The 22652-nt window shown below is 54.2% G+C and overlaps 1 protein-coding gene across 1 annotated transcript; it reads left to right on the top strand.

The window, feature by feature from the left end:
- The first annotated feature begins 8615 nt into the window (after positions 1-8615).
- Positions 8616-20688, top strand: WFS1 (wolframin ER transmembrane glycoprotein). The gene is made up of 8 exons (XM_049782543.1): positions 8616-8718; positions 12542-12762; positions 14109-14197; positions 14400-14544; positions 15575-15745; positions 17358-17438; positions 17691-17845; positions 18176-20688. The coding sequence occupies exons 2-8, from the start codon at positions 12543-12545 to the stop codon at positions 19982-19984; spliced, it is 2670 nt and encodes an 889-aa protein (XP_049638500.1). The 5' UTR covers positions 8616-8718; position 12542; the 3' UTR covers positions 19985-20688.
- The last annotated feature ends 1964 nt before the right edge of the window (positions 20689-22652 follow it).

Genomic DNA, 22652 nt, shown 5'->3' with positions numbered 1-22652 from the left:
GAGCATCTCGAGGAGTAGCCCAAAAGCTCCCCCACCCAAATTAAAGAATTTCTGACTTAAGTGGCAGGAGGGTGTTTGCTTTCCAGGAGGCCAACCAGGTTCCTTTTCTGGCATCCCATAGAGTCCTCTGAGCTTGTCAGGGGCAGAGCCAGGAGTAACCTCTGAGTCCGGCTGGATGTGCCCTCCCCCAAAAATGAATTCCAGACTTAAGCTTTGCCAGGTGCATCCTTCCTGACCACCCTGGGGCATACCACTTCCCAGACGTGGCACCCTGCTCTCAATCAAGGCGAAACCGTGGTGAAATCTAGGTGCAACCTTGGGCCAGCCTCTCTATCTGGTGGAGTCTCTGAACCAAAACATCATTTCCTGCTGTTAGGTCTGGGGATGTAGCTGCCCTGGGGCCATCAGCAACTGCACACTTGGGGTGAGGGGGTCATGGGGGCAGATGTCAGCTGGGAATCTTGTTTTGTAGACTGAGCTATGTGGCACTGGAATGTCTCTAGGAAACATTTTTTTTTTTTTTTTGCAATCAGGCTGAGGAAAATGGGGCTTTGATGTGTGTTGGCCTCACCCCACGGCCAGGCACAAGTGTCCTGGGGACCTGGGCTGTCCCTGTGCTACACAGCTACCTCTGCAGGCGTCTCCAGTTCCAACGGCATTACCAGGGTCACACCTGCAACATCCCATAAAGTTCATTGAGGTTTTTCCTGGTCAGTCCTCACAAGCTCACTTTGCCAAAGATCTTATGCCTTGTTGGCCTTAAGTAAAAGTCCTGGGAGCCAGCTGAGGGTTAACATGGCTCACGCCCTGGTCCAGAACACAGGGAAAGACCCAGGAGAGGCACTAAGGCTGCAGGTCTGGGCTAACCTCTAGGCAGATTTCTGGGGTCACTAGGGTCTTCAGATTCCAAATGCTACAACAAGTTCCTGCTCATCTCTGGGGTCCCAGGCCCAGCCCAGCTCTGTATGGGCTGCTTTCCCATATTCGCCTTCTGTCCTGGCGGTTCGAGGGTCTGAAAGCCCAGGGGAAAGGGGTCACAGTAGAACTGTGAGTGCTCAGTCCTTCCCCCCAGACCCAAACCTCCAGAACAAATGGGATGACTCAGCGCCCGGCCACTGGATGGTTGTTTGCTCTTGGGGATGACTAACTTCCCACAATGCGGTCTGTGGGTGTAGGGGGGCTGTGAGTGGAGGCAGAGGTGGGGTGTGGGGACACTGATGTGTCCACAGAGATACAGAGGTGGGGCATGAGGACAAACTCTGCCTACTCTACTCAGACTCCAAGGAGACTGCTGGGGGCTGAGCTGAGATGCAGGGGTGCTGCTGGCCCAGGTTGGGGGAGTATAGGATAGAGGGAATGGGACAGGAATTTGGGGGCCTGACAGGCCGATAGTGATCTGGGGAATCCTCCACCTCTGGAGACAGAGGGAGGCTACCAGGCTGGTCATGATCTTGGGGGACCCATTCAAATGATGCACTGGGGGGCTAAGGTGGTGGATGAGGGGAAAAGCACTTGCCTTGTATGTATGTGGACTGATGCTCTCCAATAAATGAGGAAAGAGAAGCATGCCATTCCTCTATAAGACCGAGTCCACCCAGACTCCCTTCTCTCTATCAAATCTTTTTCTCAAGGACCAGAGAGAGATAGTAAAATGGAAAGGGCACTTGCCTTATACATGGCTGACCTTGGTTTAATCCCAGACATCCCATATGGTCCCCCAAGCACTGCCAAGCCTGATATCTGTGTGCAGATCCCTGAGCACTCCCAGGTCCAAAAACAAAACCATAAAATGCAGAGGCTGGAGAGATAGTACAGTGGGTAGAGCATTTGTTGCATGCCACTGACCCAGGCTCAATCCCCAGCATCCTAAATGGTCCCCTGAGCACTGCTAGGAGTGATTCCTGAGTCCAGAGCCAGGAATAAGCCCTGAGCATCACTAGATGTGACCCCCTGTTGTGTGATTGTTGTAATAATGTTTTTGCCTGTCATCCCACCTGGATCTTCCAGGTGGGGGTGGTTAAGGAAATAAATAAATAAATAGCTTGTTGGGGAGGCATAGGAAGCTCTTTTGCCAGAACTGACGGCTTGTTCAGTTTGCTTTTTGGAGCTGGCTGCAACTGACAAAAGACTTTCTTAGCTGAACCTTTGGTCCCCTAATATTTTGCATTCGTTGATTATTCACGTCGGATATTATTATCAAAGTCTCCCCCAAAAGGGGGGACGGAAGAATGGGATTCAATTTATCTTTTTGGGAATCATTCTTTGACTTGGAGACCATCAACAAGGGGTTTGACCTCCCCCCACAACCCCCCTTCACCAAAAAAGAAAGAAAGAGAAAGAGAAGAGAAGAGAAGAGAAGAGAAGAGAAGAGAAGAGAAGAGAAGAGAAGAGAAGAGAAGAGAAGAGAAAAGAAAATATAGAAGCAGATATCTTTCTAATGGCCTGTGGCTTGCTTGGATGCCTCCGAGGGGTGCTTCCTAGTCAAAGAAGGGATCCTGACTCCTGGGGATACCATAGGTACAGTACCCCAACTCTTCAGGACTCCCCCATGAAATCCACACTTCTCTCCCCACCTGAACAGACCGGTTTAGCACAGCTCCTGCTGTGCCCCCCCCCACCCACAGAGGGCCCCTTTAAATGATAGGTTCCCTCCAGTGCAGGGCTGGGGCTGAGGTTGACAGACCAGGGATTCAGAGTTGGAAAAACCCGAGTCAGGAATCATAGACTCCATCCCCTTTCTTCACACCCTCTCTCCCAAATCTCATTCCTGGTCCCAGCTTCCCTGGGTTACGCTGGGGGTTACACAGGCCCTTCTGTAAGACTTCCTCTCACTTAGGCCTTTTCTTTCTCCTCCCTCCCTCCCTCCCTCCTTCCCTCCCTCCCTCTCTCCTTCCCTTCCTCCCTTCCTTCCTTCCTCCTTCCCTCCCTCCCTCCCTCCCTCTCTCCCTCCATTCCTCTCTCCTTCCTTCCTTCCTTCCTTCCTTCCTTCCTTCCTTCCTTCCTTCCTTCCTTCCTTCCTTCCTTCCTTCCTTCCTTCCTCCCTCCCTCTCTCCCTTCCTTTCTTCCTCCTTCCCTCCCCCTTCCTTCCTCCCTCCCTTCCTCCCTCCCTCCCTCTCTCCCTTCCTTCCTTCTTTCCTTCCTTGAGGGACCCTATGGGATACAGTGATAAACCTGGGTAGGCTACATGCAAGCAAATGTCCTTCCTGGCAAGCTATTACTCTGGCCCCTCAAGCTTTCTTCTCTTCAGGCTTGCACAATTTAGCTATGGCCCATTTCGTCTAGAAACCTCATGTGCTTTGTTCAAAGTCCACAGATTTCAGCACTGATTTCTCAGTGAAGTCTACTCAGCACTTTGGCATCTGACCAGATCCAGGCCTCAGGGCCTAGCTCAGACCATAGGTTCAAGCTAATCCTTGGCTGTATAATGTTCCTACAGGATGTGGAGGTCCTTGTAGCTTATACCTTGCACCCTGATATCCCTCTTTTCATGAGAAAGCTTTCTGCCTGTCATTCTTCTGTCTCTTGTTAAAGCACTTGCATTGAGGTGCTGGGATTTACGATTCTGTTCAGAGTCCAATACCATGCCCCAGAGAGCCTGGCCCTCTGCTTCCTGGGTTTCTTCCCATAACATTCATTTTGTTCTAATCTCTTCCTTGTTTCAAGTTTTGAGTCTTGTTCAATCTGTAGCTGTATTTTGGGTGTATTTTTTGTCAATAGCACAAATCTTAGAGGCTTTAAATGAAAAAACTGAACCCATGCAACATTTTTTCCCTGTTTTATTTTTCCCCTGTTTTTTAAGTTTTATTTTGCTTGGGGGCCACAGTGGCAGAACTTACTCCTGGCTCTGTGCTCAGAGGATTTTATGAGGTGCTGGGGATCGAACTGGGGTCAGTTCTGTGCAAGAAAAATAAGCATCTTAACCAACCCCTAGACTAATGTCCTGGGAACCCCATCCTACAGTTCTTGGGTGAGATAGACAATTTTGCTTGCTTCCTGCTTTCTTCTCTGAAACCCTGTGGGCTATTATTAGGGCTGTTTTTTTGCCCTTCTTTACTTTTGCTCCTTCTTCACACTTGGGGCCTGCACTCCTCAGTCTAGAAACCCCATTTTCGGTTCCCTGTAGTAACAGGTAAGCCATAATATGTTATTTTTTATTTATTTTTGTTTGTTTGTTTTTATTGAAAAAAATGTGATATACAAAGTCCTTCCAAAGTTGAATTTCAGCTATATAATGAGTCAGGAGTCATGGCATGTTTTTAAATTAAGTGATCATTTTCTCTCTCTCCTCTCTGTCTCTGTCTCTGTCTCTCCTCTCTGTCTCTCTCTCTCTCTCTCTCTGTCTCTCTCTCTCTCTCTCTCTCTCTCTCTCTCTCTCACACACACACACACACACACACACACACAGATTCTCCTTTCTAGAGCACTCCTCACAAGCTTATCCAATCCAATCCCGAAGCCAATCCAACCCCTCCACCCACCCTCTCCCACACCAGATCTGAATCTAGAATGTTCTGTATCCTACACTGCATGCCTTGCTGCCTGTCCATGAGTCAGGACAGACTCATGTTCACGGCTGCTGAACGTGGGTTTTTCCTGACGTGATTGAGCGCTGTGCTTTCAAGAGCCTCCCTTAGCAAACGTCCTTCAAAATCCCAGGCATATCTAATTGAAACTGTGGGTTTTGCAAGTCACTCACTGCCTGCCGAGGTTTCCTGTTCTCTCCCGGGTTCTGTTTCAAAATCTCCTGAGATTGACGTCTCCAGTTGAGGGATCTTCTCTGGCTAACTAAGATACGTGTGGCACCTCAGCATCTTGCCATGTGCAACAGAGACTTTCTTTGGGCCTCGTGGATGAACCCCACAGTTGCTGGGGGACCATTCTTCATCAGTGCCCCAGCCCCTGAATTGTTCCAGGGTTCATGAAGAATTGGTTCATTCTGGGCCATTCCATCCTTTCTCCTTCCCTGGTTTAGTTCTTTTCTTGCTTGTTTTAGGGTCTCACCCAGTGGTGCTCTAGGGCTTCCTCCTTTCTGAGGGATCCCTCTTGGTTGTCCACAGGGGTACCACATAGGCAGTGCCAGAGATTAAAGCAGCATGCAGGGCAAGGGCCCTACCTACTGGATAATCTCTCTGGCCCCTGGCCAGCGTCCTAGGAGTTCTACAGAATTTCCCTTTCAATCCAGAGCCTTCGTTCACTTCAGTCTGGCCTTCCTGCCTTCTCTTTCAGGCCCACTGCACCTCGTAGGTCCTGCCCACACCTCTCTCTCCCTTCATGAATGTCGTGAGACACCCTTTGGCCTAAGGTGATTCTCCAACCCTCACTTTATGATTTTCTGTTTTTGGTTCCTCGAGCACCCTTCAAGTCCTCTGTTCAGAGGGAGCCTCCCTGAGGCACCTCATCTTCCCTTTTTCCAGGGCCAAGTTGTTTCCTCCTGAAACTGCCCCCACCCCCACCTTAGCACTTCCCTGTTTTCTTTACTCAGTGAAGTGGTGAGTCCCTGAGTGGTTTGGACCAGTGTTCTGGCCACAAGATGGTGATGGGGAGGTGGGGTGGGGGTGGTCAAGCGACAGAGGACAGAAGTGGGCGACAAGCAGCTTTCTTTTTGGGAAATGCAAGGGCCTGGTGTGAGCCCAGACCCTTGCCTGAAGGAGAGGATGAGAGGGGTGCAGGGAGGCGGAAGTGGGGGATCTCCCAGACTTTAGTAGAGAAAGGAGGGAGTGGCTCCACCTCAGGTTCAAAAGAACCAAATGCCCACCTACCTATTGTCAGAGAGACCAAGGTTTGCAAAGAGCTCTAGTATCACAAGTGGAAACTGCAGACCCTTCCTTCCTTCCTTCCTTCCTTCCTTCCTTCCTTCCTTCCTTCCTTCCTTCCTTCCTTCCTTCCTTCCTTCCTTCCTTCCTCCCTCCCTCTCTTTTCCTTCCTTCTTCCCTCCCTTCCTTCCTTTCTTCCTCCCTCCTCCCCTCCATCCTTCCTTCCTTCCTTCCTTCCTTCCTTCCTTCCTTCCTTCCTTCCTTCCTTCCTTCCTTCCTTCCTTCCTTCCTTCCTTCCTTCCTTCCTTCCTTCCTTCCTTCCTTCCTTCCGTTTGTTTTTTGAAGGGTTACGTACTCAGGCATTAATCCTGGCTCTTCATTCAGTAATCCCCCCTAGTGTTGCTCAGGGCATCATATGGGATGTCAGGGATCAAACCTGGATCAGCTGCATGCAAGGCAAACACCTTAGCCACTGGCTCCATTTACTGTATTGAAAAGGGTTTTGCTTAAAAACAAAAACAAAACAAACAGAAAAATTATAGACAGGCACCTGTGTGTGTCCTCAGGGGTAAACTGGAAACAACCTTAAGAAACTTGTTTTGGCAAAAATGAAGCTTCAGGGGGCCGGAGAGATAGCATAGCAGTAGGGCATTGGCCTTACCAACTCAGACTGATGGTGGTTTAAATCCCAGCATCCCATATGGTTCCCCCATGCCTGCCAAGAGCGATTTCTGAGCACAGAGCCAGGAGTAACACCTGAGCGCTGCTGGGTGTGACCCAAAATCTAAAAAAAATGAAAGGAAAAAAAGAAAAAAAGAAACTACAGGAAGCTTCAGGTATGAAAGTGCCTCTTGGAACCTGGCTTGGATGGGCAGTCTCATAGGACACCCCAGCTGAAACTCCTTACACTCTGTTAATGTTTGAATTTGCTGGGGGCTCCTGCCATAGTGCTCAAGGCTCATGTGGAAGCAGCAGGACTAGGTATTTCCCAGGATCAAAGCTGGGTTCTTGCATGCAAAGCAGGAATCCCAGGCTTCTGAACTAACTCCCTACCTCAGAAAGTCAGCATAGAACCCCCAAATGTCAACAGTCCTTTCATTCTTTCTATGATGGAAATTTTCTGGATGCGGGCTATTACAGGGAGAGAGAGTTCTGTGTGATTTTGTGCAGCATGTAATATGTGAGTCTCAATTTTTTTCCTTCTTTCTCCCTCCTTCTTCCCTTCCTCCCTTCTCTTCTCTCTCTGACTCTGACTCCTTGTCTCTGTCTTTCTCTCCTTCCCTCTCTTTTTCTTGTGCTGGACATGCTCCTCTGTTCATCTACATCCCGGGGCTGTCCCAAGTCTGGATTTCCTTCTTGCTGGTGAACCTACCTGCCTACTCTGCTTCAGCTGTGAAATGGAAAGTTTCCTGCCCAACTCAGAAACTCGCTCCACCGGTACTTACTATTTGCAATCTCTGAAGATGCCCTTAGGCCCTCGCCTGAGCAAAAGCTGGCCCTAGCTATTTTTAATTTTTAATTTTTATTGTGGCCAAAGTAAATTACAAATCTTTCACAGTAATATATAAGGCACATAGTGACAATGAATGAGGGGCATTCCCACCACCAGTGTTGTCCTCCCTCCACCCCTGTTCCCAGTATGCATCCCATATCCCCCTTCTTTACCCCTCGTAATGCTATGAAACTGTTCCCCACTTGTACAGCTTGTTGTAGATTGGATAGTGATTCTGTTGTTGTTGACTTTGGGTTTAGTGATCAAGTCTGATCATTTTTTTATTTCCACCAAATGATCATACGATCGTCTGGTCTTGTTACTATCAATTTTTCTTTTCCTTCCTTCCTTCCTTCCTTCCTTCCTTCCTTCCTTCCTTCCTTCCTTCCTTCCTTCCTTCTTTTTTTTTTTGGTTTTCTGTCACACTCAGTAGCACTCAGGGGTTACTCCTGGCTCTACGCTCAGAAATTGCTCCTGGCAGGCTCGGGGGACCATATGGGATGCTGGGATTAGAACCATCGTCCCTCTGAGTGCAAGGCAAACACTCTACCTCCATGCTATTTCTCCAGCTCCTGTACCATCATTTTCCCCTCCCTCCAATCATGAAGCTGATCAAGGGGCCGGAGAGATAGCATGGTGATAGGTGCCTTTTTTTTTTTTTAGGTGTGCTTTTTTTTTTTTTTTTTTTTTTTTTTTAGGGTGCTTGCTTTGCATGCAAAAGGACACAGTGGTTCTAATTCCGGCATCCCATATGGTCCCCCGAGCCTGCCAGGGTGTGACCCAAAAGCCAAAAGCTAAAAAAGAAAAAAAGAAAAGAAAAGATATGGGAGAAGAAAAGAAAAAACAAAAAACAAAACAAACAAAACAAAAAAAGACAAACATAAAAGAGAAATTCCGTCTAGATGTTATAAATATCCATTTAGAAGATGAAAGGGAAAAAAAGAAAAAGGTAACAAAACAAAACAAAAACAAAACCAAAAACATTTTGCAGTGCCCAGCCCGGCTCACCATCCACAGGGCCAGGCCTCAGCCACCTAAGAGCAGAGGGCAGCGCAGGGGCGGGGCCAGACCGAGAGGGGGCGTGTCCTGACTATCGGGGGGCGTGGCCATCTCAGCGTAGAGCCGAACTCCGCCGAGTCCGCTCGGCAACTTTTGCTGTGGGCGTGTCAGACCCGCCTCCCTCCCAGATGCCTTGGGCCTGGCTGCGGCGCACTGGCAGCGAGGCGCGCCGTGATTGGCGGAAGAGCAGGAAGACTGACAGGCGTGGCGACCAGTCAGCGCGACGATCTGGCGTCGCATTCCCCCAAGGAGCATCGTGAATGGTTAGCGGGCTGTTAGTCCCGCCTTAGTCCCGCCCCCTTGCCCGGGCAAAATCTCGTCGCCTCTCGTCCCCTCTTCAATCCGGCCGCTCCGCGTCGGCCGCGTCGAATTCGGAGGTTGTGCTGCTCCGCGTGCGGCCTACCCCGCGGACCAGTGAGTACTCTTTTGGGGGGCTGGGGCCCGGTGGCGGACGTCCCGGGACTCAGTTTCCCAACTCGAGTTTCCCGAAAGTTCGCTGCCCCCCCCCCCCGCGGGGTTGCTCAGGCCTTGGGGGGTCGCCCCGTCCACGATCTGCCCGAGTGAAGTCTTGGGAGTGATGGGGACTCAGTTCCTTGGGGTCTGGGATCAGAGGGAGTGCTGGGGCTCAGTCCCACTGGGTCGGGGGGTGATCGAGACTCAGTTCCTTGGGGTCTGGGATCAGAGGCAGTGCTGGGGCTCAGTCCCACAGAGTCGGGAAGTAATCCAGACTCAGTCCTATGGGGTTCAGGGGAGCCCCATGCTGGGACTGGAGGGGGGGAGCTAATGCTCCGGCTGCGGTGCTCACCACCTGCCTGGCTCCCTGTGGTCTCCTCTGCCCCCCACTGTCTGGGCCCATGACACTAACACGGGATCCAGTACTGTTTACCTCCAAAAGAGTCCTGGGACTTTTTTTACTATCATTTAGTATTTGGGGTTTTTCTTCCAGTATCCTGGGTATTGTAAAATGGGTTACAGTGAATATAGAAATAAATCCTGATGTATGAGTAAAAAAAAAAAAGGGTCCTGGGGTTTGGGGTGCCCTGGGTACCTGTTTCCAGGTGCAGGAGCATCACCCCTTCCTACTGGGGCAGAGCCTGGGGGGCAAACTAGCCTGGCACCACCTTCCCCCTTGGTGCCCTGGAGCAAGCCGCACCTTCTCCTAGCTTGGGAATCCCAGGCTGGAATGGATGCTGACTGCTGTGACTCGGCTTGACTACAAATGACCAAACTGCTGGCAGCCTGTTGATGGGGTCCCTACTTCAGTGCTTCTCAAATAGTAGAGGCTCTGTAAAGGGGGCGCATTTGACCTCGGCAAACACTGTCATAACAAGCTAAGCCCCGTGTTTATGTCTCTGTATGTCTCTGGAGCTGAGAGTTGCTGTGTCCTGCTTCAAACCCTGCTTCGAAAAGCCATGCATTGCAAAACGTGCTCGTTGTAGCCATTAATGCAGACATCGCCTCTGATTAAAAAATCAGCTCAAATTATTTTATATATTTTTGTTTTGCTGGTTAAAGTTTTTTTTTTGTTTGCTTTTGTTTTTGTTTTTTTTTTTTTTGGGTCACACCTGGCAGTGGTCAGGGGTTCCTCCTGGCTCTATGCTCAGAAATCACTCCTGGCAGGCTCAGGGGACCATATGGGATGTCGGGATTCCAACTATTGACCTTTGGCATGAAAGGCAAACACCTTACCTCCATGCTATTTCTCTGGCCCCTAAAGTTTTTTTTTAATAAAGATACTATTTACAGTCGCATGGGGGGGGGCACAAAAATGTTCTCTAGGGAGGCATGACAGAAAATAATTGAAAAGCACTGCCCTACCCGAAGAGCAAGCCAGACTCAGGGGCTCCAGGAAGCCTTCTGGAGGGCCTCAGCCATGGCTCCTCCTCCGCTTCCCCATGCAGAACACAGGGACTGAACCCCACCCACGTGGGAGGCACAGGAGGGGTCCCGATGAACACTGCTCCTCACCCCACCTCAGACTCCCCTCCACATCCAGTTATGGAGTTTGAGGAACCCCTGTCAACCCTACTGACCCCAAACCTTGCTGCACTGCCTGTCCTGGGTCCCCATGCTTATATGCTCATATGGCCACTGTTCTGCTCCTTACCTGCTGCCAGCTCTAACTTCCCTGTGGCCCAGGTCACCTCTCGAAGCTGCTGTTGTCTCACTCCTCTGAGACATTCCCCTGTGGGAACAGGGAACCTCTCAGCCATCCCCCCCCCCCCATCCCCACTTGGTTCAAGGCTGCTCAGCCCAAAGACCTACACCCCAGTCCTGCCACTTCCCCAAGCTCTGTGCACCCCCTCTCACAGTAGTTCCTGAACTTTGGAGTCCTGCTGGGGTGCCTTACCCCTGGCACTCAGTACTTATTGGGAAGGTACTCACCTGTCTCTGCCCCCCCTCCCCCAGCCCTTGGCAGCAGAATTTCCCCTCTTCCCTGTCACCCTGACATTGGTGGACTGGAATGTCTCCAGGTCTGGCCTTTAGCACTGGGCACAGAAATAAGCACCTGGGAGGGGGCCTCTGAGGGCTCGTTTATGGCAGATGTGGTGGCACCCCCACCTCCCTAGAGCTCAGCCACAGGTGGGCGTTTAGGGTGACGTTTTCTCTCAGTATCATCTTCTTAAAACTGAGAGATGAGAGAGATGAGCTGAACCCACCGTCCTCCCTGCTGACTGCAGGGCTCATGTCTTGGTATCTGGAAGATCACGGTGCTCCCAACTATAAATATAAACATTGCGTGGCAGTGACAGGGTTTCCTGGTGGGACAGTACAGACTTCTGGCCCGTCCTGGGCAGCCCCTCCGCCTGGCTGCTGGCTGCTGGCCTTTTGTGTTTTCACAGGATAAAAATATGCTGGTACTCATGTGGAAAGAATGCAGGCTTTGCACGGCTCTGCTCCTTGGGATGCTCCTGGGAAGGGCTGGGGTCACCAGAGGCTGGCCTTTGCTGTTGGACCCCGGCAGGGTCTGGGGGGCTTGCTTGGGTTCAGGTGCTTGGGTTCACGGTCAGCATCTGGCTGCCCTGAGTGCATGGTGTGTTTGGCCACCCAAGGAGACATAGCACCTCTAACTCTGGGGCCCCAGGTCACAGGAGGGATAAGCTGCCAAAGGAGAGACAGTCAGGGTGACTCTACCCCAAGATGTGGGGTCCTCCCTTGGGGGCCCCCACACAGTGATGAACCATTTTCACATCCCCTTTCATCCAGGAGACCTTGGCCTCTGCCCAGAGACCCTAAAGTCTCAGGGAACCTGAGAACCAGGGGAAGTTAGGCCAGCCCTGAGGCAGCTCCCACGGACTCTGCCTGCACTTAGCACAACACCCCATGTTTGGCTGCTCCAGTTTGCACAGTGCTCTTCAGATCACTACCCAGGAGGAGTGCCCCCAGTTTGCACCAGGAGTCTGGTCAGCTCACCAGCCAGATTGCATCTGGGGTGACATTATGCTCCATAGTCCAGGATCAGGTCTATCCAGGCTTCCCAGAAGGTCCTGGGAGAGGGGACACAGGACACCCCTCCAGGGAGAGAGAGGGGGACCTCAGAGGTGGGGCTGAACCCTAAATTGGCCTGAAGCAGGCCTTCTGGGCTGAGACACTAAGTCTGGAAAGCATTGTGTGGAGATGGGGCAATCCCAGAGGAGTGTCCACATGGAACCTGGGTTGTCCTGTAGGTTCAGGGCCTGGTTGGCCAGGACAGGGTGGGGCTGGGGGGTGCAGATGTTCTGGATCCCTGGGTACCCCTCTAGCTCTCTGGAGACCACCCTTTCCTGCCAGGCTGGGAGCTCGGATATGGGCATTCAGCACTGGCTGGGCTCTGGCCTCATCTTACCCTGGTGTGGGTATTGGTGAGGGAAACTGAGGCACTGGGGGCATGGCCTGGGTGGGGCCTCAGTCTGGGAGCCCTCCGGTTCCCTGCTTCTTCCTGCTCTATGCCCCAACCTGTGTTCTTTTGTAAACTGAGGAAGAGTCTGCCTGGGTTCCCCCCACAGCTCAACAGTAACTGGAAGTTGGGGGGGGGGGGTGTCTTTAATCTCCTGAAGGCCTGGGGCCTCCCAGCCTGTTTAGGAGATCTGGGGACCACAAAGGCATGTGCCATGTCCACTACTTATGGCAGTTTGCTTGAAGCATGCGTGGGCCCTTTCACTCAAAAGTCCCAAGGGCCCCAAGCACATCTTCTGAATTGGAGGTACCCCCACCGAGCTGGAGCCAGGGGGTGGGGCTTACCAGTGTCTTCTTGCAGGATGGACACCAGCGCCCCGACTCCGAGCCCCTCCTCCCTCCAGCACCCCCCTCTACCCATGACACAGCGGCAGCCCCGCTCACGACTCAACGCCACAGCTTCGATGGAGGAGGAGAAGACGGGGGTGCCTCCAGCCCCTGGACCCCAGGCTGGACCTGGATCTGTCCCTGCCATGCCCCAGAGGCCTCAAGCCCAGAGCCAGGAACGGGCGGAAAGAGCAGGTGAGAACCCAGTGTGCGGAGGGGTGGGGGTGGGGTGCCCCATAGACCGCTCTCCCCAGGATCTGGCTTTGGGAGCCCAGAGCTGGGAGCAGTTTCCAGGGGAGTGTAGGGCTCAGCACATATGCACCCACCACACTCACTGGATACACACTCAGTAGACACTCACAGTCACACTTGGCACAGTCTGTGTATCTCCCTGTGTCCTGCACCCTCAGGCTCACCACCGGTTGCTCCCAGCCTCTGGGTCAGTGCCCTGCTCCTGCCCATGTACAGGAAGGCACTGTTGGGAGGGGGCCCCCCACACTCCTGAGCACTTGTCTATCTGTCCATCCTTCCATACAGCTGCTGTTCCTGAGGCGCTGGTGTCCTCCAAGGGTGATGGGGCAGGGCAGTGTGGCCTCCAGTGGGGGGGTCAACTGGTCTGGCTGGAATTTGCGAGCCCCGGATGTTCTCCCGGATGTTCTCTTGCTCCCAGGGCAAGCACAGTACCTATATGACTCACTTAGAGACGCAAAACCCACATCTCCTTGTCACTCCATGGTGTTGTGACACCCTGGGCAGGCCGAGGGATAGGGACAGGGTCGAGGAGGCATCTCTCACAGTGCCCTGGAGACCTGGGGGTCCGGTGAGGGCGGGTCTGCCATGCTGGCCCTGTAGGGTCCTTAGGTGGCAGACAGAGAGGCCCCTACCTGCAGGCTGGCACGAGGCCTGTCCAGCTCTGTCTGTGCTGAGGGGCGAGCCTGCTTATGAGATAGGGGTGCTGGGGCCCCAGCAGGAGGAGGACAGCTCCTTCCCCGTCCACCCACGAACCGGGAACTGTTAGGAAGTCTCCCCACGGGAGAGATTGTTGTGCCCCTCCTGCCTGGAGGCTCCTGGCGCTGAGCAGTCATGCAAGACAGATGTTGGGGGCAGGCGGGTGTGTAGCTACAGGGGCAGGCAGAACTTCCAAACTCTGTGGCAACTGTGGAACAGGGTCTGCCCAGACCTCGGAAGAGCTGTGAGGAGGCGGCAGAGATATTATTGGCTGAGCTGAGGGTAGCAAATTCTAGACTGAGGTGGGACCCTTCTAGTGAAACCAAGGGCTTGGGGGTTCCGAATGTGCTGGGGGTGAGGAGCAGGACTCCTTGTGCCCTCCTTGGGTGCATGCCCAACTACTGTGCAGAAGGGTAAAGATAGCAAAGGAGGGCCCCGGTTCTCTATGCAGAGGAGGGGCTTCCACTTGGGGCCTCCCAAGTGACTGCAGCCCCTGGAGACTGGCCCAGGCTGGCAGGAACTTTCTAGAGCTTTCCTCAGGCCCTCACTCTGTCAGGCAGGGCCCACCTGTTTATCTCATTTGCCCTCCCTAGGTGAAGGGGCTGCTAGGGGTGCTGGGGACCCTCCATTTGAAGAAGTCCTGGAGAAGGCTAAGGCTGGAGACCCCAAGGCGCAGACGGAGGTGAGGCTCCAGGGGTCTGTGGGGTCAGGGGCTCCTGACTGAGACCTGAGACTACAATGCTACTCGCGGGGAGTGTGCATGCTGTGTATCTGTGTTCTCTTTCTCTCCTCTCCTCTCCTGTCCTCCACACCTCATCCGTGGGTGCAAGGGTCGGAGAATCTTCCAGAAGCTCTGGTGAGGAGGCTGTCGCTATTGCTCACAGGTGGGGAAGCATTACCTGCGGCTGGCAGGGCTAGCAGACGAGGAGCTCAACAACTGCTCGGCCGTTGACTGGCTCTTGCTGGCTGCCAAGCAAGGCCGGCGTGAGGCTGTGAAGCTGCTGCGCCGCTGTCTGGCTGACAGGAGAGGTGAGGGGCCGGGTGGGCTGCAGACGGGGTCCCCAGAGCCAGGACCCTTCCAGCACTCCAAGGGGACTTTGGGCACAGCAGTGGAAGCAGCTTGGAACTAGGGGACCCATGGTGTCTGCTCAGACCAGCAGTGGGTGCTGGGGAGGCCTGGCAGGGACAGGGCACACTGGAGCCACTCACTGCTGGCAAGGTTTGGTGTGCTCTGGAACCCCCACCTTCTTCCCCATATGCTGACAGCTGCTTCTGGGAACAGGGCACTGGCTCCAGCCCAGCCTCAAGCCCCAGAGAGCTGAGTCGAGCTCAGGTCCCCATGGGGAGGGTCACTGTTCCCTCCCTCCTCTCTGAACCCTAGGCCCAAAGTTCGGGGGGGTCCTCTTCTCGACTTTGAGCCAAGTTTACACTAGGAGATCTGCTCCTGCAAAATCCCCTGCAGAACTCCCCCCATACACACATGCATACTCACACCTGTACTGCCCCCACACACGTGCCAGTCCAAGCTTGTGCCATCCCCTGCACATGCCAGTTCCATCCTGTTCCATCCGTACCTGTGCCCTTGCCTTCATGTGCCACTGTCCCTGCACACTTGCCAGTTCACACCTGTGCCCCCTCCATCGTGTGCCAATTCATGACAGTGCCTTCCCCTAATATGTGCCAACTCACACCCGTGCCCTCCCATCATATATGCCTTGCAATCCCCCCATCCTGTCCCCTGTAATGAGAGCCCCAGAGGGCAGTAGGTGTCAGGCCAGGCCTCAGCCCTCTTTTCTCACCACCTCTGCTTTCTGTGCCTCTGCACCTTGTACAGGAGCTGGAAAGACCCAGCTCTGCCTCCTCCAATCCAATCCTTCTTGGGTCATGCCCTTGTGCCTGGGGTCTCAGAAATAGTGGCCTCTGACTCGCAGCCCCTCCCCAGGGGACGCTGGAGGAGGATGTGGGCTGGGGTAGCACTTTTGAACAGGCTGAATGCCCTCCTGCTCTGGTGGGCTGAGAGGGCCCAGGGGCATGGCAGGACTGACAGCCCCTCCCACAGGCATCACCTCTGAGAACGAGGAGCTGGTGAGACAGCTGTCCTCGGAGACCGACCTGGAGCGCGCTGTGAGAAAAGCTGCCCTGGTCATGTACTGGAAGCTGAACCCCAAGAAGAAGAAGCAGGTGACCGTGTCAGAGCTGCTGGAGAACGTGGGCCATGTCAATGAGCAGGGTAGGGGCAGAGATGGGGGACACCTTGGGGGCTAATGGGGGAGACAGCCAGGAGGTCAGTGGGGGGAGCAGCTGGGGGAGTCAGTTATGAGGTCAGTGATGGGGACAACGAGTGAGTCAGTGATGGGCAGATGCCTCCTCCATAGTGTGGGTTCAGCCTGTCGGGACCCCTACTCTCACTCAGGATTCCCCAGCTCCTCCTGCCCCTACTAGCACCTCAGAGACTCTTGTCCCTTTGGTAGTCTGGGACAGGAGCCTGACTATTGTTTAAAAAAGGGGCTGGAGAGGTGGCACAAGAGGTAGGGCGTTTGCCTAGCATGTGCTAACCTAGGACAGACTGTGGTTCGATCCCTTGGCGTCTCATATGGTCCCCCAAGCCATGAGCGATTTCTGAGCGCATAGCCAGGAGTAACCCCTAAGTATCATCAGGTTTGGCCCAAAAAGGAAAAAAATTTAAAAAATAAAAATAAATATAATACATAGAGTCCTAGTGTTGGGGGGTGAGGCTTTTCTCGGCCCAGCGCGGGTAGCCTCTTAGGCCAGCGGGTCTGTAGGTTACAGGGTAATGGCCTCGAAGTGATCCACAGGCAGTCGGTTGAAGTCTCTGAAGTTATTCAGCTTTATTTCACGGCCCTGTCCACTATTGCATTTCTCCACATGGCTTCTAAGTTAAGCAGTAGTAAGCAGCCTCCGTCAGCTGCCCTCCATCCATCCTAGCTGCGTCTGCCTCTCACCTCTCTCCCCTCCCCCAGCCAACCCCTTAATCACCAACCTCAGACCCTGTGTGTGGGTCTGATTGGCCAGGTGATAGTAGTATATGGAATGGGGGGGAGGGGAACATTTCCCCCTTCCTTGTTAAGGAACAACAAAAAAATTGAGAAAGGTTAGCTTTTGTTTTTCTGTTCTCTACCAAAGGTGGGAACTCTAATATAACCCAAAGCAATAAAGTTGAAGTGTACACAGTTAAAATATCAGCCTTTTCCATATCTTATACATATCACAACATTTTTACCTAGACTTCTGTGAGCATAAATATTAGAACTTTTCAAAAAAATATTAGAACTTTTCTGCAAGATACACTTGTAGTTTGAAATTCTTTTTTTTTTTTTTTTGGTTTTTGGGCCACACCTGGCGTTGCTCAGGGGTTACTCCTGGCTGTCTGCTCAGAAATAGCTCCTGGCAGGCACGGGGGACCATATGGGACACTGGGATTCGAACCAACCACCTTTGGTCCTGGATCACTGCTTGCAAGGCAAACGCCACTGTGCTATCTCTCCGGGCCCAGTTTGAAATTCTTAACACTATTTCACCAAGCACCTGGCACTGTCACCTGAGCCAGGGCTCAGGCTGGTCCTCTTGCCTCCCTATTGCCCCACCCTGCACACTCTCCTCTGGCGTCTGGCGGGCAGGGGGAGAGTCCCTGAGGTGCTGGGGGACACCTGCAGACCAGAGCACCTTGTTCATACCTGGGGCACTCGCTGTCATCTGGCTGCACCTCCACGAGACTGTCCAGGCAGGGCCCTCCTGTCCCGGGCATCAGGTCCTCCTGCATATGGGTTGGCACAGGGGGATGGACCTTTGCCCTGACGCCTGCTCTCCTCTGTCTCCTACAGATGGAGGGGTGCAACCAGGCCCTGTTCCCAAGTTCCTGCTGAAGCAGAGACGGGTGCTAGAGCGCTTGGTGAGCAGTGAATGTGAGTGCAGCCCCCAGGCGGGGACAGTCCCTTTGTGTGGTCCAGGTGATCCCACCCCTGTCCTTGTGTGTGGTCTGGGTTGGCCCCAACCTCTGTGCCTGTAGTGTAGTCCTACTCGTGTAGACTACTTGTGTAGTCTAGGTAACCTCTCCCTTCTCCATGGATGTGATCTGGGTGACCCCATCCCTGGTCTGACCCCATCACCTGTCCCTGTGTGGGTCTGGTTGATCCCATCCCTCTGTCCCTGCTCAGCCAAGAGCCACCTGGCGCCGGACGACTTTGTAGAGCTCACCAAGAAGTACGCGAAAGGCATCGTCCCCCCCAACCTGAACCTACCAGATGGAGATGACGATGAGGACGATGAGCTGGCGGGGAGGGGCCCAGAGGAGCTGCCACTGCGCCAGAAGGTTAGAGAGCTGGAGGGGGTGGTATGGGTACAGATTGGGGCCACTGCACAGTTTGTGTTTGGGGATTGGCGTACAGAGTGGGGCCATGGAGAGTTTGGGGATGTGAGAGTACAGAGTGGGGATCATGCAGAATTCAGGGAGGGGGTTGGAGTGCAGAGTGGAGGAGTCCCTGCAGAGTTTGGAGTGGGAATCCAGGGCAGCACAACTGCGGCAGAGGCTGCCGCCTGCAACAGGGGGCGAGGGACACGTGATTGCTTTGCCAGACCCCACGGGGCACCTGTTGGGCCACCATGGCATGGGCGGGTGTGAGGTTGTGGATGTCACCCCCAGGTGATGAAGTACCCACTGCACGCCATCATGGAGGTGAAGGAGTACCTGATCGACATGGCGTCTCGTGCTGGCATGCACTGGCTGTCCACCATCGCCCCCACGCACCACATCAATGCCCTGATCTTCTTCTTCATCATCAGCAACCTCACCATCGACTTCTTCGCCTTCCTAGTGCCCCTGGTGGTTTTTTACTTGTCCTTCATCTCCATGGTCATCTGCACGCTCAAGGTCTTCCAGGACAGCAAGGCCTGGGAGAGCTTCCGCTCCCTCACGGGGCTGCTGCTGCGCTTCGAGCCACAGCTCGATGTGGAACAGGCCGAGGGCAACTTCAGCTGGAACCACCTGGAGCCCTACTTGCACTTCTTGCTCTCTGTCTTCTTTGTCATCTTCTCCTTCCCCGTGGCCAGCAAGGACTGGATCCCCTGCTCCGAGCTGGCCACACTCTCCATCTTCTTCACCATCACCAGCTACATGAGCCTGGGCGTCTCGGCCGAGCCCTACACCCGGCGTGCCCTGCTCACGGAGGTGGCAGCCGGTCTGCTGTCCCTCCTGCCCAGGCTGCCTGTGGACTGGCCGCCACTGAAGCTTTTGGGCCAGACCTTCTTCACGCTGCCCGTGGGCGACGCTGTGGTCCTCAACGCCAGCCTGCCCTGCTTGCTTTACGCCTACCTGCTCTTCCTCTTCTTCCGCATGGCCCAACTCCGGAACTTCAAGGGCACCTACTGCTACCTGGTGCCGTATCTGGTATGCTTCATGTGGTGTGAGCTGGCTGTGGTCCTGCTGCTGGAAGCCACCGCACTGGGCCTGGTCCGTGCCTCCCTCGGCTACTTCCTCTTCCTCTTCGCCCTCCCGGTGCTGACAGGCTGCCTGGTGCTGCTGGGTGTCGTGCAGCTGGCGCGCTGGTTCGTGACCCTGGGACTCACCAAGATCGCCGTCACCCTCCTGGCCTGCAGCGTGCCGCTGCTTCTGCGCCGCTGGACCAAGGCCGGCGGCGTGTCGGTGCTGGGCCTGCTGCAGTCGGTGTCGCGGAGCTCCCTGGTCAAGCTCATCCTGGTATGGCTCTCGGCAGTGGTGCTCTTCTGCTGGGTCTACGTGTACCGTTCCGAGGGCATGCAGGTGTACAACTCCACGCTGAGCTGGCCGCAGTACAGCGCCCTGTGCGGCCCACGCGCCTGGAAGGAGACCAACATGGCCCGCACACAGATTCTCTGCAGCCACCTGGAGGGCCACCGCGTCACCTGGACAGGCCGCTTCAAGTACGTGCGAGTGACCGACATCGACAACAGCGCCGCGGCAGCCATCGATCTGCTGCCCTCGGCGCTGGGTGACTGGCTGCGCTGCTTGTACGGCGAGCCCTATCCCACCTGCACGCCTGACCCTGGCACTGCCACAGTCCCCGAGGAGCTGTGTCGCCTGCAGCAGCTGGCCAAGCGCCCATGCCACCTCAAACGCTTTGACCGCTACAAGTTTGAGCTCACCGTGGGCATGCCTCTGGGTGGCGGCAGCGGCGGTCCTGAGGACGACGACGTGACCAAGGACATCGTGCTTCGCGCCAGTAGCGAGTTCCGGGAGGCGCTGCTGCAGCTGCGCCACGGGAGCCTGCTGGAGTTCAGCACCGTGCTCGAGGGCCGCCTGGGCAGCAAGTGGCCCGTCTTTGAGCTCAAGGCACTGCGCTGCCTCAACTGCATGGCCCAGCTGGCGCCTGCCAGACGCCATGTCAAGGTGGAGCGGGACTGGCGCAGTGTGGCTCATGGCGCCCTCAAGTTCGCCTTCGACTTCTTCTTCTTCCCCTTCCTGACGGCTGTCTGAGCCTGAGTGTGTGTGCATGTGCCACCCCGAGTGTCTGCAGCCCCGTAGGAGCACACGTGTGCAGCAGCCCAAGTGTATGTGACCTCAAGTATGTATGTGCTCAATCCCTTAATGTGTTTGCATGACTCCTGAGTGTGTACAACCCAATTGTATCTGATGCCAAGTATGTGTGATGATCCCTGAGTATGTGCTTGTGTGACTACCAAGTATGTGTCTGACCTCTGATTGTGTGTGTGTGTGTATGTGTGTGTGTGCGCGCGTGTGTATGCGCGCGCGCACGCGCGCACGTGCAGTCCCAGGGGACCTGCTGTCCAGGGTAGTCCCTCCCTCCCACCCTGGCCCAGCCGCTTTTGATCTGTCCCCTGAACCCCTCATCCTCACCTCCTTGACACCGCATGTGCCCACGGTGCCCACGGCTCTGAGTGAATCTAGATTGGCACCCCTGTGTCCCCAATGCACTTTACTGGCCCTCCCCCATTGCCTTGAGGGTCTGTGTGTGAAGCACCCGCCCCTACTTCCTTTCTATTTATTTCTATTTATTGCCACTGATCTTCCCTGAGCATCGCCCCCCAGTTGCCTCCCCCCTCCCCATGGTGGACAGAGTCTGGGCAGACGTTGTGCACTGCAGGGAGTGACAATAGAGTGTCTCCCCACAGCTGCCCTCCCAAGCCCCGGGAAGCTTACCTGGGGCTTTCAGGCAATTGGGAAGTCCGGGCCTTTTCATAGCTGAATAAAAGCCTTGATGAACTCAGTAGTTTGTTAGTTTGTTCTCTTCTCTCTCTCTCTCTCTCTCTCTCTCTCTCTCTCTCTCTCTCTCTCTCTCTCTCTCTCTCTCTCTCCTCTCCTCTCCTCTCTCTCTTCTCTCCTCTCCTCTCTCTCTTCTCTCCCTCTCTCTCTTCTCTCCCTCTCTCTCTCCTCTCTCTCTCTCCTCTCCTCTCTCTCCTCTCTCTTCTCTCTCTCTCCCTCTTCCCCCCCCATAACTGTGGGGTCATGCAAATGACTGACCCAGGTGTTCGATCTCCAGCATGCATCCTGTTTCCTGAGCCCTGGGTCATCACAAGAGGATGGGTCCCCAAGGCGTGCAGACATTCCCATCAACTGGCCTCGGGAAGTGGGGGAAAAGTCGGTGCATTAACCAGCCAGCAGAGTCAATGAGTTCACATTCAGGGGTTACCGCTGGTTCTGGTTTGAGGTTCCTCCTGGTGGTGGTACAGGGCTGGGGTGGAGGGAGTAATTACCTTTGCCACATGAACAGGTGCTACTGGCCTCACTGGGGAAGTCTAAATCTCCAGGAGTCCTGGATTGGGGGAGTCAAACAAGCCTTGGTACCTACAGGTCTGAGGTTCAGGCTCTGTTCTGATACCTAAGGTGCCCTGTCCCCCACCAGCATCTGATCAAAGGAATGGAGAGATAGAGGGATGGATAGGTATGTGGATGGATGATAAATGAATGAAGCTCCCCAGTGTGCCTCCATCAGTCTGGCCCCGGACAGACTCCTCAATCATATTCTGCTCAGGACTTTGGTCCCTTCCAATGTTCAGCCCCAGGCTGACCCCACACTCACCCTGGGTGACCTGCCGGAACCTGGACACTAGCCACGATGACAGCACACTGGGCTGCCCAGGGTACCCTGGACTCTGCCGTGTGCCCAGTTACTCCTCAGAACCTTTGCAGGAGAAACTGCGCCTGGTGGCATTGTTCGGTGGCCCATCTCTGCTTCCTCCTCAGCCTTGGCAGAATCAGTCCTCCTAAAGGGTGTGGGCCATACTGTGTCTTCAGAAGAGGAAACCCTGCTGATGTCAGTTCTGGGTGGTGGTGTGAAGCCCCATTTGTCCTCAGACCCAGAGACTGGGCACTCTCCACTGCTCTTCTTGCTAGTTTCCAGACGTTTCTATCCCCTGAACTCCCATGTCTGGGCTTTGCTACAATAAAGTCCCCAGGAACTAGTTCCAGCCCCAGTTAGCTGCGGAATTTCAGGCTAGTTCCTTAACCTCTGAACCTTCAATCTCCTTTGTCCCATTTTCTCCATGAATGGTCGTGCCAAAGTCTTTGAAAGTCATGGTGGGCAAAGCTTACCTGCTTCAATTCCTGCCTCCCACATGAGACAAGAGAACAGGCCCAGGGGCCAGAGAGATAGCACAGAGGTAAGGCTTTTGCTTTGCATCAGAAGGATGGTGGTTCGAATCCCGGCATCCCATATGGTCCCCTGAGCCTGCTGGGGGCAATTTCTGAGTGTAGATCAAGGAGTAACCCTTGAGTGTGTTGGGGTGACCCATAAAAACAAAACAAAAAAAGAGAACGGGCCTGTGTCCCTGTACCCCTCTGTGGGAGCCTAGACCCATAGACTAATCACTGCTTCTCCCTGTTACCTAAGTCAGCATCACCTGCACGTCCTCCACAGCTCTCAGCACTATGGCCTCTTGACGGTGATCAGGGCCCCCTCTCTGCCTTCCAAGGCCCCCCAATACCTCCTTTGAGCTCAACCCCAAACCAACAGCATGAATTCAACTCTCTTTGCAATGTAACGTTTGTTATTTTATTGGAAAAAAAAAAGCTGGTATTAACATATTTATAACCGTATTCAACAGCTGGATCATTTGGGAGACACCCAGGGGGAAGAGATGCACCAAAGTTCAGACACGCACGCACACACGCTCACACACACGCT

The sequence above is a fragment of the Suncus etruscus genome, chromosome 10 (genome assembly GCF_024139225.1).
Source record: "Suncus etruscus isolate mSunEtr1 chromosome 10, mSunEtr1.pri.cur, whole genome shotgun sequence".
Taxonomy (NCBI): Eukaryota; Metazoa; Chordata; class Mammalia; order Eulipotyphla; family Soricidae; genus Suncus; species Suncus etruscus.
The sequence above is the reverse complement of the archived record's forward strand: the minus strand, read 5'-3'. Positions and strand labels throughout refer to the sequence as shown.